The following is a 14,264-nucleotide window of genomic DNA, read 5'->3' as shown; positions in this document are numbered from 1 at the left end:
GAGGCTGGAATTTTTATTAGCTTTGCCACGACCTTCACCGCCAGATTTCGACGGCTATGTTTGAGTCATTCATTCATCACGGACTTTTGATGTCGGAGCGGTGATACTCAAAAAAACCACAGAAATGCCTAGAGAGTTTGTGATAAAGGTTCCTGCCTCTTCGGCAAACATCGGTCCCGGATTTGACGTTTTGGGTATAGGTCTCAACCTGTATCTAGAGATTTCCGTCAATATCGATCCGGCATTAGCTGAGACATCGAAACAAGACCCAACCAACTGCATCCTTTCGTATGAGGGAGAAGGCGCAGATGAAGTTCCTTTGAACTCCGAACACAACTTGATCACAAGAACAGCTCTTTATGTCTTGCGTTGTAACGGAGTGAGGGTCTTTCCAGAGGGCACCCAGGTTCATGTTAACAATCCCATCCCGCTAGGCAGAGGCCTTGGCTCTTCCGGTGCTGCTGTTGTGGCCGGTGTTATGTTGGGTGACAAGATTGGAGGATTTGGGTTCTCCAAGCAAAGAATGCTGGACTATTGTTTGATGATCGAACGTCATCCTGACAATATCACTGCGGCAATGATGGGTGGATTTGTGGGCTCCTACCTTAGAGAGCTTTCCGCCCTAGAAACTGAGAGAAAGGAGATTCCTCTTAGTGAGGTTCTTCCAGAGCCAGCTGGAGGTGTTGACACTGGTTTGGTTCCACCAGAGCCTCCAGTCGACATTGGTCGCCATATCAAGTACGACTGGTGCAAAGACATACATTGCATTGCGATCATACCCAACTTTGAGGTCTCCACTGCGGAATCCAGAGGAGTGCTGCCCAGTGCTTTCACTGCTAAAGATATGATCTTCAACCTACAGAGACTTGCTGTTTTGACCACGGCATTGACCAGATCACCACCAGACCCAGAGTTGATCTACGCTGCCATGCAAGACAAGGTGCACCAGCCTTACCGCAAAACACTGATCCCCGGTCTTCCGGAGATTCTGGCCTCCGTAACGCCTCAGACCCACAAGGGGCTATTGGGAATTTGTCTTTCGGGAGCAGGTCCTACTATTTTGGCGTTGGCCACGGAAAACTTTGATGCTATTGCATCTGAGATCATCAAGAGGTTCGCCAAAGAGAACGTCACGTGCCAGTGGAAACTGCTGGACCCTGCCTATGAGGGAGCCATTGTTACTGAGAAATAGACGATTAGAAAACTGTTTAAATGAAAATAGACATGGTACAAAGCTGGATGTATATTTCAACATAGTCATTTAATTTACCCGTTAAATACCCGAACTTCATCTCTGCCAATTTCCCAAGTGTCACCAGACTGCTGCACCGATCAGACAGCCCTTTCCATCCAGATAGAGAATCTACATTCCTCTCCCCCCAGACCCAATTGTTATTTAATCGACCAATTCATTGCTCACACTATTCAAACTGATTATGGGACTCTCGGGAATACTGACACTTTCGGCACTGACCGTGGTGGGCGGATGTAAGTTACACTGTTAAAGGTGCCTTGTTGCAAGAAGTGCCAGATGTGCTTAGTGACACAATACTAACTGAGTTCAACCCTTTAGATATGCTCTTCAACGGAAACGGTGAGGACTTTAACGTTGGCCAGTTTCTGGAAACTACATCGCCTTATATGTGGGCCAATCTCGGTATAGTGTCGTGCATCGGTATGTCGGTGGTTGGTGCTGCTTGGGGTATCTTCGTTACTGGTTCATCCATCATCGGTGCTGGTGTCAAGGCACCTCGTATAACGACGAAAAACTTGATTTCCATCATTTTCTGTGAAGTTGTGGCGATTTATGGATTGATCATGGCCATTGTGTTCAGTGCGAAGCTGACGTCTGTCCCAAGCTCTTCGCTATACACCAGGGAGAACCTGTACACTGGCTACTCTTTGTTCTGGGCAGGCTTGACCGTGGGACTCAGCAATCTGATCTGTGGTGTTGCCGTCGGAATCACGGGCTCTACTGCTGCGATTTCTGATGCTGCTGATTCGTCGCTTTTCGTGAAGATCCTGGTGGTTGAAATCTTCGGATCGGTTCTGGGTCTGTTTGGGCTGATTGTGGGTCTTTTGATGGCCACAAAGGCAGAGGAGTTCTCATGAACGAGGCAATAGGAATAGAAACACGCGCAAAAACCACATTGAAGAGGATCTCCAAGTAATACAGAAGACACTCAAAAATTCATAGTCATTTCTGACTCAATTACAACTGAGCATGTCGCTCTACACGTAGATATTTTAGACTTAAATGGAAATTTATCAACTTTCTATGCGTCAACATCCATCCAATCAGGGTTTTTCTTCAAGATCACCACACCTTCCAGGGAACTGGCCAAACTCAAATACTCGTCATTTTCTAACTCAGCGCGTTCGCCATGACCAAGAAGGACTGGAGTAGAATGAGTGACCCAGCCAGTAATGGTCTTTGGCTTACCCGCCTGACCGACCACGTCAACAGCTTGACCCACTCTGACGTTGACCTTGATTGGGTTCAAGTCTTCGTCAACAGTCACGAGCATTCTTGGGTGTATAGCTGGCGTAAGGTAGTATAGCAGAGCAGAGTGCTGGTCAAGGATGAATGCGCCAGGATCCAAAAGGGTGACAGCAACAGTCAGCAAAGAAGCCAGAGAAACCTTCGACAAAATTTGTCTGTCACTGTTGAATGGAGTCACCGTCAAAGTACCCTTACCCAAGTGAATCAGACCTTGGGCAATACGAACCATGAACATAGCATCTGGATCGTTCACATAGTAGGATGCCAATTGTCTAAGCAACTGTGCAAGTCTAGCATTGTTGGTACCAGCACCAACGATACCCATAGAGAAGATCGCGTTGTAGGCAACATCCAAGTCAGAATCGTGCGAGTATCTCGACAAAGTGTCGAAAACCTTCATTTGTGGATTAGCGGCACTCACCAGTCCCATGGCCAGTGGAACAGCACGGCGTATGAGAGGGTTACCATAATGCATCAAATGACCAAAATGACGCAGAGACATGTCCTGGCCAATTTCTTCTCCCATTGCAATCAGAGCAAGACCTAAAACGGCATATCCCTGGAAAGACTCATCCTCTGGAGTAGACTCCTTGTTGCTATCGCTCTCCGAGTTCTCGGCTTTCTCCTTGTCCTCAGTCTTGATCTCAGCTTCCACAGTATCTTCGTCTGCGGCATTGTCATCTCCGTCATCCTTTTCTTCGTCCTCGTCTTTGGGCTTGGCAGTACACATCTGCAGCAGGGCCTGTATTTGCAGCACATTACCAGTTCCAGAATAAGAACAGATTCCAACAACAACCTTCAAGGTCTTGGCAATTGGATGTTCAATCGCATCGATGGTATCCAAGACATCTTCGACCTGCTCGTACTTACCCATGTACAACAAACCGAGACCCAAAGACATGAATCTTACCCATTTGGAGCCCAAGTCCGAAAAGTCTCTCTCCAACAATGTCTGTAGAATAGTTGAGGTTATGTCACCATTACAGGTCCCCACAAAGATGTGGCCAAGGGCAAGAGCAGCCAGGGAGTTGATCTCCAAAGAATGCTCTTGGTCTGTGACCAGAGGAAGCAAGAGACTCAAAGCCTCTTCATTTTCGCTTCCAGCAAATGCAATACCGAGACCGGTGATTGCGGCAGCAACAACCTTCGAAGGCTGGGGACTTTCGCCGGTGATATAGTCTCTCAACATCAACAAAGCAGCATCAACCTCATCGTGAACACTGGTAGAAGATACACCCATACCCAGCAAAGCACCTGCAGTAACATCTACCTGTTCTGTGTACAAAAACTTGTCCAACTGTTGCAAACCGTCGTTATCCCACAGGTGGACAAGACCAAGAGACGCCGCGGTGGACAACCGGCCTTCGCCCTTGGTCTTGGAGACCCAATGTTCATCATTGACCAATTTCTCATTGCGGTAACCGGCATTGGCAAAGGCATTGACGAAAGCAGAGGCCAGATTCTGTTTTGCGCTCTCAAGACGAGGGGCAGCCAAAGTGGAGTTTTCCAGATGCGATTTGTAGATATCCTCGGGGAGTTTTGGCTGCAGCAAGTTCAATTCCTTTACCAAGTAGTTGAAAAACTCCGAGATTCTCACGTTGGAAATACATTCCTGAACGGTAGGGTCCTCCCACTTGAAGCATGAGTTTTGACGGCCCAGTATGAAACCGAGCTGTTGGTGGATATGAGTATCGGTGGTGGCTTCAAACACAGACTTGATCAAAGATTCATCATCCAGTCTGATGGCCAACGCTAATGCCTGTGTCAATTGATCGTTGGAAAGATAAATTGAGAACGCGGTGTGCAAAAATGCCAGATCGTCTGGGGGTGCCAACAGTGGGACACATCCAACCATGTAGAGACAAACTCTACCAAAGGTATCTTTATCCACGAACTGCGGTAACTTATCAATGGCTTCAATCTCCAACAGCAAGTCAACAGCTTCAGCCTCGGCGTTGTGCTTCAGGAAGTATGGAACGATCTCCAAAGCCAGTTTGAGAAGTTTGCCGTTCTGATCCGTGGGCTTACCATCATCCAAGAACTCATCGTATTCTTCACCAATCTCCAAGGCTAAATGGCGCAAATACTCGTGGCCCCACCCAGCAATTCCTTCATCCACATTGGAAAGCATACGGTATTTCAGACACTCTCTCTTGTACAATCCACTTGGATCATCAGACGAGTATGTCATACCAAGCACAGATAACACATCAGCCAAACTTGACTTCAATTGCAAATCTGTCCACGCAGAATGGAGCTTAGTCAGTTGGGGGTAATGAGGACGCAAAAACTTCAAGGGTTTTGGAACCGCAGTCATGGAAGAAGTGGATTCTTTGATGAATCTCTTCAATTCGTTCAAAGAGGGTTGATAAAGACTTTCTTTAGGCTCGCTTAAACGCTCAACCAGCATCTCGAGCTCGGATTTCAGTTGAGCATCTTCTTCAGAAAGCTCCTCTTCTTCGACCTTGCCGTCTTTACCGGCTTTGAGCTGTTTCTTGGACTTATCTCCAGATTCAGGCTGTGCCTGCGGTTTGGTGGCGTCGGGTTCCTTAGACGCTGGTGCCATGGCTTTGTGTATGGCGATCTGATGGATCCAATTGGGTGATTAGCGATTCGATTCCAGACCGTTGTTTTAACTGAAGCCAAAACACAAATATCTAAGGGTGGTGTTCTAAGAAAGAGAACGTTATCAACAACTGAACAGCTTGTCAGCGTCCGTGGAGTACTTCCCAAATCGACATCGTGTCTGGGACGATTGGGTGGCACACTCCCTCATAACTGACTAAGTCTGACTTGGTGATTCTACAAAAAGATAAAAAGACTCTTAATTTTCGAGATAATTTACACTAAAAGGAGACAAGGAAGAAAAAGGAGGAGAACAAGGCGACAGATAAGAGCAGCATGTGTTCGTAGCCATTCATTTATAGCAAGCGATCTGGGACAAGAGACAACCATCCAGCCACCGATACACCATCACAACAAAATAAAATAAAACGCGGCAAACCTCTCTATCCTTCTGGAAACTAATACACACGCCCTATACAGGGGAAGCCATCAGGACTTTGACAAACTTAGTTGTCAACCAGACGAGAGTCGATGTTCATGAGATTCTCGTCAATCTTGTCATCATCCTTCATCAGGTTGGAGGCAGCTGCAGCAACAGCAGCGGCAGCGGCTTCGGCCTCGTCCTTCTTCTGTTGCTCCTGGACAGTAACGTTGGCAAACTCGGTAAGCTTCACGTGGTCACCAGACCAGAGCTGTTCTTGGTGAGACATGTGGTGGCTAAGAGTCTCCATGTTGTTGTTGGTTCCATAGTCGTTCATCTTGAGCTTCTTGATCTCATTGTTTGTTGGCACCATTCTTCTCTTCTTCAGGATTCTGATTTCGTTGTAGATGTCCTCTCTCTTGATCATTAGGTCTGGGAAGGCAGATGTCAACTTGGCGTGGATAATGGAAGGCTTGTCTCCCTGGGAGTACAACTCCTTGATGGTGTTGTTGACCTGAGGAGTGCGCTTGCGGAGCATTGGGAAGTTGGTCAAAGGATCCAGCTTGGGGTGGTTGTGGTTGTTCTCAGTCATCTTCAAAGTCCAGTTGTTTGTCTTCTTCGAAAAGTTGGCAACCATGGAAAATTGACAACTGATCTTCTTGGATCCAATCTTCTTCTGCTGCTGAGCCGCAGACAAGTCCTCCTCGTTGTCAGACTTCTTGGACCTTTTCTCTCTGTAGACACCACCCAACTCGCAAGTGAAATAAATTGCCTTGTTGTTGGAGTGGGCAATGGCAATACCAAACTCGTTTTTCTTGGCAAAAGCCTTGACCCATTCCTTCAACTCAACCACGTCCTCAAAGGTCTGCTCAGGCATCTGGGGAGTCACGAAGAGCTCGGAATCATGGTCCAGCCCTTGGTGGCCCAAAGCCTGGGCAGCAGCAGCAACCTCATCAGACTTGAAATTGGGAATGTTCAAGTGCGACAGGTCACCAGGATTGCCAGAAGTGTACTTGGGAATGATCTGCTGAATCTTGGACTCGGCACTATCATCGAACTTGCCCTGGTTGATGATCTCAACATCGATGTTCATGTCTTGGTGGGAACTCATTGTTTTTGTTTTTGAGCTTTGTTGTTGTTGTTTAGGATCTCTTAGTAAATCCAAATAGTTTGCAATAACAGGGCCTCAACAATTGTTAATTCGACAGTTGGAAATGTGTTATTGTTCAAAATATCAAAACAAATCGGGTCTTGATAGATACACGTTCAAGGAAGTGTCCTGTTTAATTGTCGTGGATCGATTCTAAGGAATGGAGGTGTTGAAGTGGCAAGGACAAGGGGGGGAGGTGTTCTGATCGAATTTTTCCCGCAATACAGGACTGTGATTGGCCAGAAGACTTTTGGCCGGTCACTACGAGAGGGTAACCTGATACCTGCATGCGCGTGAGTCGTGCACCGCAGAGTTCCATTTATAGCCGCGGCTCTTGGTCTCGTTTCTTTTTTTCTGAGGAGGCACGTCAATTAGTCCGAATAGGAAGTGGCTTGTCTTGAGTTGGAACTGGAGAAGGTTTAGATCTACCATCTTTCTTCTCTTCTCCAACAAAGGCCAAAACCATACAAACAACCATGGGCTCTCCGGAACTGGAGCTGCACACAAGGACTGGCTTCCACGGCTGGAAGTTAGTCTCCTTGGTCCTGGTAGCACTGGTGTATGGATCCGCCCTACTGGTGTCTTCAGTAGACGCTCTGTTGAAGACCCATAGAGACCTTAAGACATTCCAGCATTTGCCTGCATTTGATACATCAAATATACGTGGCCAACAAGCCATTACTCCTGTTCAGTTTTTGGGTGGAAATGGCAAAATTCCGCTCACTTTCAATGCGGCCAGAAACGGGACGTTTTCGCCAGTGAGCCGTACAATCCAGTGGATCCAGTCTCCGGACAGTCTGACGAACGACTCGGGCACGTTTGTTGTTAGTGACACTTCCAGTTATGTGGTGAAATCGATCTCGGACCCTTCATATTCTCAGACGATTTTTGAGGGATCTCATGTCACCTACAATAACGAGCAGTACAAGATAGAGGACATTATTGCGAGTGACAATTTGAAGTTTGCCCTGATTGTTTCTGATAAAAAGCACAATTGGAGACACTCTTTTTTTGCCAACTACTGGATTTACAACGTGGAGGATCGCTCGGTTCAGCCGCTTTACGACCCATCTCCAGAATTGAATTCCAAGATTGCCCTAGCTTCGTGGGCTCCCAACTCGGACAAGGTTGCTTTCGTCCTGGAAAACAATGTTTATTTCAAGGACGTCTCCGATTTTTACCATCCCAAGCTGACCCAGGTCACTTTTGATGGTGGTGCACAGATATTTTACGGAAAACCAGACTGGGTGTACGAGGAAGAGGTGTTTGAAAGTGATTCTGCCATGTGGTGGTCGCCCAATGGCTCATACCTGGCTATCCTGAGATCAAACGATACGGAAGTGCCAGTTTTCCCGATTCCGTATTTTGTTCAATCGGAGGACCAGGCCTACCCCGATTTGAGAGAGATCAAGTATCCCAAGGCAGGTTTCCCCAACCCCAAAGTAGATGTGATTGTTTATGACTTTGCTGAGGGCCAGGTGAGAAAACTGGATGGCTCAGATGCCTTTTACAACGACCCCGAGGTTTCCAATGACGATAGACTTATCACGGAGATCATGTGGGTTGGCGATGACAAGTTTCTTGCGCGTGTCACGAATAGAGAGAGCGACCTGTTGAAAATTTTCATTGTGAATGCAGAGAAAATGGTGAGTAAACTCACACGTTCCGAGAAAAGCAATGGAAGCTGGTTTGAAATTACCCATTCAACTCTGTATGTCCCCGCGAACGAGGAACATGGAAGACCATACGACGGATACATCGACACGATAGACGTTGACGGATATGACCATTTGGCTTATTATTCTCCAGCTACAGCAACGAAGCCTACGATTTTGACCTCGGGAGAGTGGGAAGTCGTTAGTGCTCCTTCATCGTTTGACCACTTGACCAACACGGTCTTTTTCATCGCGACCAAGAAGTCGTCTGTGGAACGCCATTTGTATTCTGTCGATTTACACGGTGAAAAATTTGAGAATCTTACAGATGTGTCTCGGGAAGGTTGGTACGACGTTTCGTTCTCGTCAGGTTCGAGATTCGTTCTGCTGAATTACGAGGGTCCCGAGATCCCTCACCAAAAGCTGCTTGACCTCAAGACAGGTTCAGAACAGCTTTTGGAGTCTAACCAGAAACTGGCGAACACCTTGACATTGTACGATGTTCCTACTGTTAGATACGGCACCGTGGATCTCAGTTCCGAAGACGAGGATCCCATCCTGGCCAATTATGTCGAGACACTGCCACTGAATTTTGACGAAACCAAGGAGTACCCAGTGCTGTTTTTCGTCTATGGAGGCCCGGGAAGTCAATTGGTTCAGAAACAGTTTGGAATCTCATTTTCGGCCTCAATTGCAGCCGAGATCGGTGCCGTGGTGGTCACTGTCGACGGAAGAGGAACGGGCTTCAAGGGAAGCAAGTATAGAAGCGTTGTGCGCGACCAACTGGGCCATTACGAGACCATTGACCAGATCGCAGCTGCCAAAATCTGGAAGCAAAAGTCGTACATCGATCCCTCTCGTGTTGCCATATGGGGCTGGTCATACGGTGGGTTCATGACCTTGAAGACTCTGGAGAGGGATGCTGGAGAAACCTTCAAGTACGGAATGTCAGTTGCGCCAGTCACGGACTGGAGATTCTACGATTCCATCTACACAGAAAGATACATGCACACTCCCCAACAGAACCCAAACTACTCTACTTCCTCTGTGGTTAACGTGAAAAATATCGCAAAATCCAAGAGATTCCTGCTGATGCACGGATCCGGAGACGATAATGTTCACTTCCAAAACTCGCTCAAGTTCCTTGATCTACTGGACCAGGCCAGTATAGAGAACTATGATGTTCATGTGTTTCCGGACTCAGACCATAGCATCAGTTATCACAACGCTCATGTGATTGTGTATGACAAACTGTTCCTGTGGATCAAGCAAGCGTTCGAGGGAGATTATGACGACGTGATCACCTTTGGACCTTTTGATGCCGAGATCAACCTGTATGGGTAGTCTCGCTCGATCATTGAACATTTATTTACTCATTGTAATACTATTTAGTCTCATGAGGCTTTAATAAAGCTCAAATGCTTACTTATCATTCGGACACGCGTTGTAGTTTTAGTAGCCGATCCATTGAGGCTTCCAATATGCGAGGCGTAATCCCCCTATATCGTCTATTTCAAGCCCATTGCATCCAATCCATACTCCAACTCCAGCTCCAAATCCATCTCACCACCATAGGCCATTCCCGGGTTCTCCTGTGGCTTCGGTGGCATGTCTTCATCATTGAAGAATTCCCTGCTTGGGGTCTGCAATGCCGGCTGCACAACTGCACTGCCGTCGGAGCTGTACTGTTGGTATTGCTGGTACTGCTGGTACTGCTGGTACTGCTGATCGTCTATTTGTTGACCCTTGAAGTCCTGGGTATTTTCGGCTTCTGACGGCCTCACAAAAGACCTGAAGGAAGACACCTCGTCGATGATCATCTGTTTCATCTGGGCCATATCGTCCACCGCTTCGAACGAAAAATCAAACTTCGCAGCACAGACAGGCTCGTCCGATGAGTCATGCCAAATTGAAAGGTAAGGGTGCTCCAAGGCATCTTCTGTGGTTATTCTTTCGGTTGGGTCCATGGTGAGCATCCTCTCTAGTAGATCGATGGACAACGGCGTCGCGTTTGGATATATGGAGGAAAATGGTATCCTTTCCGTAAAAGGCAGAGTACGAACGTAATCCCGCGCTCTTTCTGAGGGAATAGAGTTCAAGGTTTCTTCGCTAGGAGTACCTAGCACGCGCAGAGTCTGGTTCAGCTGATCCACGTAATCCTTGCCTTTGAAAAGAGTCTTTCCTCCGAGCAGCTCCGCCAGAACGCATCCCACAGACCAGATGTCAATGGCCTTCGTATAGCCCTGGAAACTCAGAATGATCTCTGGAGCTCTGTACCACCTCGTAGCCACGTACTCCGTCAAAAACCCGTGATTCTTCTCAGGATCACTGCTGTAACCTCTAGCCAGGCCAAAATCGCAGATCTTCAACTCACAGTCCGCATTCACCAGCAAATTCCCAGGCTTCAGATCTCGATGAAGAACATCAGCAGAATGTATATATTTCAGACCACACAATATCTGGTAGATGAAGCTCTGGTAATGGGCATCTGTGAGAGGCTGGTTGGACCTGATGATCTGGTGCATGTCACACTCCATGAGTTCTTCATAAAGATATATCTCGTGGAAATTGCCATGAATATCAGGAATGATATCCATGTCGTATAAAAATGTGATATTCTTGTGGCCTCGGAAATGACGAAGTAGTTTTAACTCTCTCAGTGCCCGCTTGCACAGTATCTTCTTGCTGAACACATTTGTCACCTTCTTGATGGCGACCGGATGATCACTATCTGTATATTTAGCGGAACAAACGATCCCATAGGCACCCTGGCCTATTCCCTTGATCAATTGAACGCGTTTGTCGACGATAAAGTCTTGTTGGAAGACGCTATGAGAACGTGTTAGCATGCGCCTCTGCCTTTGACTCCATCTCAAGCCAAACAAACTTACCGAAACTTCTGATATTCTTCACTCATGAGTATAGGAATATTCAGATTCTATACATAAAGCAATTCTAGCAACTTGCGGAAAAAATGGTATTCTTGAGGTACTAAACTGGGGTGCTAACTCGGCACAAACCATCCACCGTGGACTAGGCAAATTCAAATGTGTTTGAGACGACCCTTTGTTCTATTTAAAGGGTATCCGGAAAAAGATTTCGGCTTATCTAATAGGCAGTGAGTCCCCGCTACAAAGACGTCCAGAAGACGTGAAAAATTTGGGTATTTATATTTTGGCAATGTTTCGTGCCTAATTTGTAACTATATATACATTTTTTGCGTGGGGTGTGGGTTCGTGTGAATAGCGTGGATATATGTGTGGGGGAGTCCTCCTCATTGTGGTCCCGGAGTTTGGCTTAACGCAATTCGTTATCATGTTTTCTGGTCCAAATCCAGTTTTTCTAGTTCGCGAGACAAAATGAAGTCATTCTGAACGGATTGCTCGACGGTTTTCAGAATTTGCCGGAACAAATAGTCTCGTTGTGCTTCGTACCACATCCACTCCAGTTTGGCGTTCAACAGCTTCGTAGACAACGCCAACATCTCTCTGGTTTTCACCCCGAATGGGGTCAAGTTAGCAAAAGCCTCGGATAATGTACTCAAAACGAGTATATGAGATACAGATTCCTCTAGCGAAGTCTCTAGCGATCCAATAATACTGCTGATAGATCCGCCGCTTTTCATGAAAAGAGCTTCCACCATGGAGCCATTTGCATTCTCTTCATCTGTCAAAGTAAGCGCGACAAGTGCATTATCGCACGAAGAAACAGCAGAGACAGCATTAATGGTGGTGATCCAAGAAGTCAGTTCTTTTTCGTCTTCCACCAAATAAGCAGTCTTAGTTCCGTTGGAGAAAATGAAAAGTGTCAGCTGCATCTCCTGAGCGGTGCATCTCATGCGCGAAGCAAAGAGATCTGACAGAGAAATAAAGAACGCCGGTTCAGAAGTCTCAAACATCGTCCCCGAAGGGCCATTTATAGCACGCGTTTGGATTTTTTCCTCGATAATCACCATCTCGCCGTCGTCCTTCTTTATATTCTCCAGGTCGAACTTGAATGCCCCGCGGTCTCTGTAGAATAGGAGTCCAACAGAGGTTAGAAGGCAAAAATATTGCCTTTGCTGCTTCCCGGTGCCCATGAGCTTTGATTCTGACCTGCTCACGAATCCAATTTTGAACACCCTCACCAGAAGGAACGAAGCAGAACTTGAATCCACAGAGGCTGCGATCTTATCTTTGCTGAGCAACCAAGTAGCTCTAGCTTTATACAGCTTCAAAACAATTGAACAGCGTGGTTGTGTTAGGTTATGATGAATATCACTGAGACTTGGTATATCCAACGTATCTGGGTATCTCGACAAGTTATCCATCACCCAAGCCTTGGTACCATTGCACCGTCCAACAGACTCTGATTGCGAAAGGAAAGGATTGCAATTCGTGGGTTGATCACTTAGCTTCAATTCGTTGATCTTGTTCTCCATGATATACTCATATGGGTCAATCACCTCGCTGGTCCATAGCAGCGTTCCACTTTTGCGTCTCATAGGCAAAGACGTGTTCATGACTGCGGAAGGTGAGGGTAAGGATGGTGGCTCCTTTGGGGAACCAGTATTTTTTTGCAAAATGCTCAACGAGCTCTCACTCAAATCTCCATCATACTTAATGAAAGGTGTATGTGTGATATTGTCGTAGAAATAGTCCAGGATGTCCTTCGTGACCAGTTTGCAGAAATCGTCATTTGAATAATCGAACCATTTGTGATTCACCTCTTCCAGAGTCCGGAAAGTGTTGTTCTTGAACTGAATTTTGGTCATCTTTCTCTTGCTGTTACGATTGAACTTGTCTGTGTGAAGCATGATCATTGAGAACGTCAAGACATAGCAATGGTCTGGCGAAGGACATGCTTGCTCGTTGCATCTCCAGTACCTTTCACTGAATACTTGCACCACACGATCGATTTGTTGAGTTTCTGTGGGAAGCTCGTTAAACGCAAGAAACTTCCTGAGTGCCAGATCTAAGGGTTCTTCTGAAAAATCGAAGTAAGTCTCTAGAAAACTCGATAACGACTTGAGCTTGAACTCATCATCATGTAATGAAAGCGTCGCAACCACCTTTCTGAAAGGATACTCTTCCAAAATCCTTTCCACGTAATCTTCCACAGACTCATCCTCATGAGGCTCAAGAATAGTTTCCTCGAGTTGCAAGCCGGAAGGAGCCACATTGACCTCCTCGTTACTGCTCATTGCTCGTAGACCGTCAACCTCATGACTGGAGCAAGTGCCTGTCCCACCAACCCCTATTTTCTTGCCAAAAGAAGCCAGAGAGTTCATAACTCTGCCATTTCCACTTTGCTCTTGTACTGAAGATCTAACGGCCTGGGGGACGGTTGTTTCATCCAGAGTCTTGCTCCTCTGCCGGGATACCCTATCAGAATCCACGACCCCATCCTTGTCTCTGCCGTCAACAGATTGGAACGAAACAGGTCGGTTGTTCGGAACGAGGAGCACATCTGGCAATAAAGCCGTTTCTGACCGAGGAATTTCCAAAGCTCCGTCGCCAAATTCATCCTCCGACGGCGAAGGCAGTTCCACCGAGCTGGAATTCGAAGACACCGTAGGCGATCTTTTGGTCAACGCGCCCAACGGCAAAAAAATGCTGCTCAAAGACGTGGAAGAAAATTTCCGGTGAGCCTTTTGAAATGCTGATGGTTCGTCCTTGTCTTGTTCCGTTGTGGAGTCGTCTAACTGCTCGTAAATGCGAGGGATGGTCAGAACGTCATGAGAGGTAAGCCCAGGCGCAGAACTAGCATCCACAGAAGACGAGCTCCTGTTCAAAGCAAACAGAGAAACCCTTTTGGGCAATATTCTGGAAACAGGGGCCGTCTGAGTGCGATTGACCGTCTGGCGTTTCTTTGTGGCCTTCGTCTTCGCATCTTTTCTATCTCTTGAGGCAAAGTTAGCTAGGCTGTCCATCTATATCCGTCTCACCTGGAAACAACTCAACTGTGCTTGCGATTATATGCAAATATATC

The 14,264-nt window shown here is 46.8% G+C and overlaps 7 protein-coding genes across 7 annotated transcripts, besides 1 other annotated feature; 3 read left to right on the top strand and 4 right to left on the bottom strand.

Annotated features, from left to right (window-relative positions):
• Window positions 1–124: 124 nt before the first annotated feature.
• On the top strand, window positions 125–1,192 carry KUCA_T00002604001 (uncharacterized protein; the record flags this gene model as incomplete). The annotated part of the gene is made up of 1 exon (XM_022602870.1): window positions 125–1,192. The coding sequence occupies one exon, from the start codon at window positions 125–127 to the stop codon at window positions 1,190–1,192; it is 1,068 nt and encodes a 355-aa protein (XP_022458632.1).
• A 244-nt stretch (window positions 1,193–1,436) lies between these two features.
• Window positions 1,437–1,505: a sequence feature (Short protein (KUCA_T00002603001, CDK26630.1) was converted to a misc_feature.).
• A 70-nt stretch (window positions 1,506–1,575) lies between these two features.
• On the top strand, window positions 1,576–2,112 carry KUCA_T00002602001 (uncharacterized protein; the record flags this gene model as incomplete). The annotated part of the gene is made up of 1 exon (XM_022602869.1): window positions 1,576–2,112. One exon carries the CDS (start codon window positions 1,576–1,578, stop codon window positions 2,110–2,112), a length of 537 nt encoding a protein of 178 aa, XP_022458631.1.
• Window positions 2,113–2,276: 164 nt separating this feature from the next.
• KUCA_T00002601001 (uncharacterized protein) lies at window positions 2,277–5,069 on the bottom strand (the record flags this gene model as incomplete). Its single annotated transcript, XM_022602868.1, has 1 exon — window positions 2,277–5,069. One exon carries the CDS (start codon window positions 5,067–5,069, stop codon window positions 2,277–2,279), a length of 2,793 nt encoding a protein of 930 aa, XP_022458630.1.
• Window positions 5,070–5,574: 505 nt separating this feature from the next.
• On the bottom strand, window positions 5,575–6,600 carry KUCA_T00002600001 (uncharacterized protein; the record flags this gene model as incomplete). Its single annotated transcript, XM_022602867.1, has 1 exon — window positions 5,575–6,600. The coding sequence occupies one exon, from the start codon at window positions 6,598–6,600 to the stop codon at window positions 5,575–5,577; it is 1,026 nt and encodes a 341-aa protein (XP_022458629.1).
• A 515-nt stretch (window positions 6,601–7,115) lies between these two features.
• KUCA_T00002599001 (uncharacterized protein) lies at window positions 7,116–9,638 on the top strand (the record flags this gene model as incomplete). Its single annotated transcript, XM_022602866.1, has 1 exon — window positions 7,116–9,638. One exon carries the CDS (start codon window positions 7,116–7,118, stop codon window positions 9,636–9,638), a length of 2,523 nt encoding a protein of 840 aa, XP_022458628.1.
• Window positions 9,639–9,802: 164 nt separating this feature from the next.
• On the bottom strand, window positions 9,803–11,211 carry KUCA_T00002598001 (uncharacterized protein; the record flags this gene model as incomplete). Its single annotated transcript, XM_022602865.1, has 2 exons — window positions 9,803–11,123; window positions 11,186–11,211. 2 exons carry the CDS (start codon window positions 11,209–11,211, stop codon window positions 9,803–9,805), a joined length of 1,347 nt encoding a protein of 448 aa, XP_022458627.1.
• A 396-nt stretch (window positions 11,212–11,607) lies between these two features.
• KUCA_T00002597001 (uncharacterized protein) lies at window positions 11,608–14,205 on the bottom strand (the record flags this gene model as incomplete). The annotated part of the gene is made up of 1 exon (XM_022602864.1): window positions 11,608–14,205. One exon carries the CDS (start codon window positions 14,203–14,205, stop codon window positions 11,608–11,610), a length of 2,598 nt encoding a protein of 865 aa, XP_022458626.1.
• Window positions 14,206–14,264: the final 59 nt, after the last annotated feature.

Source organism: Kuraishia capsulata, genomic scaffold, assembly GCF_000576695.1.
Source record: "Kuraishia capsulata CBS 1993 genomic scaffold, Kuraishia_capsulata_scaffold_3, whole genome shotgun sequence".
In the NCBI taxonomy this organism is placed as follows: Eukaryota; Fungi; Ascomycota; class Pichiomycetes; order Pichiales; family Pichiaceae; genus Kuraishia; species Kuraishia capsulata.
Note: the sequence above shows the minus strand (reverse complement) of the source record. Positions and strands in the feature narration are given on the sequence as shown.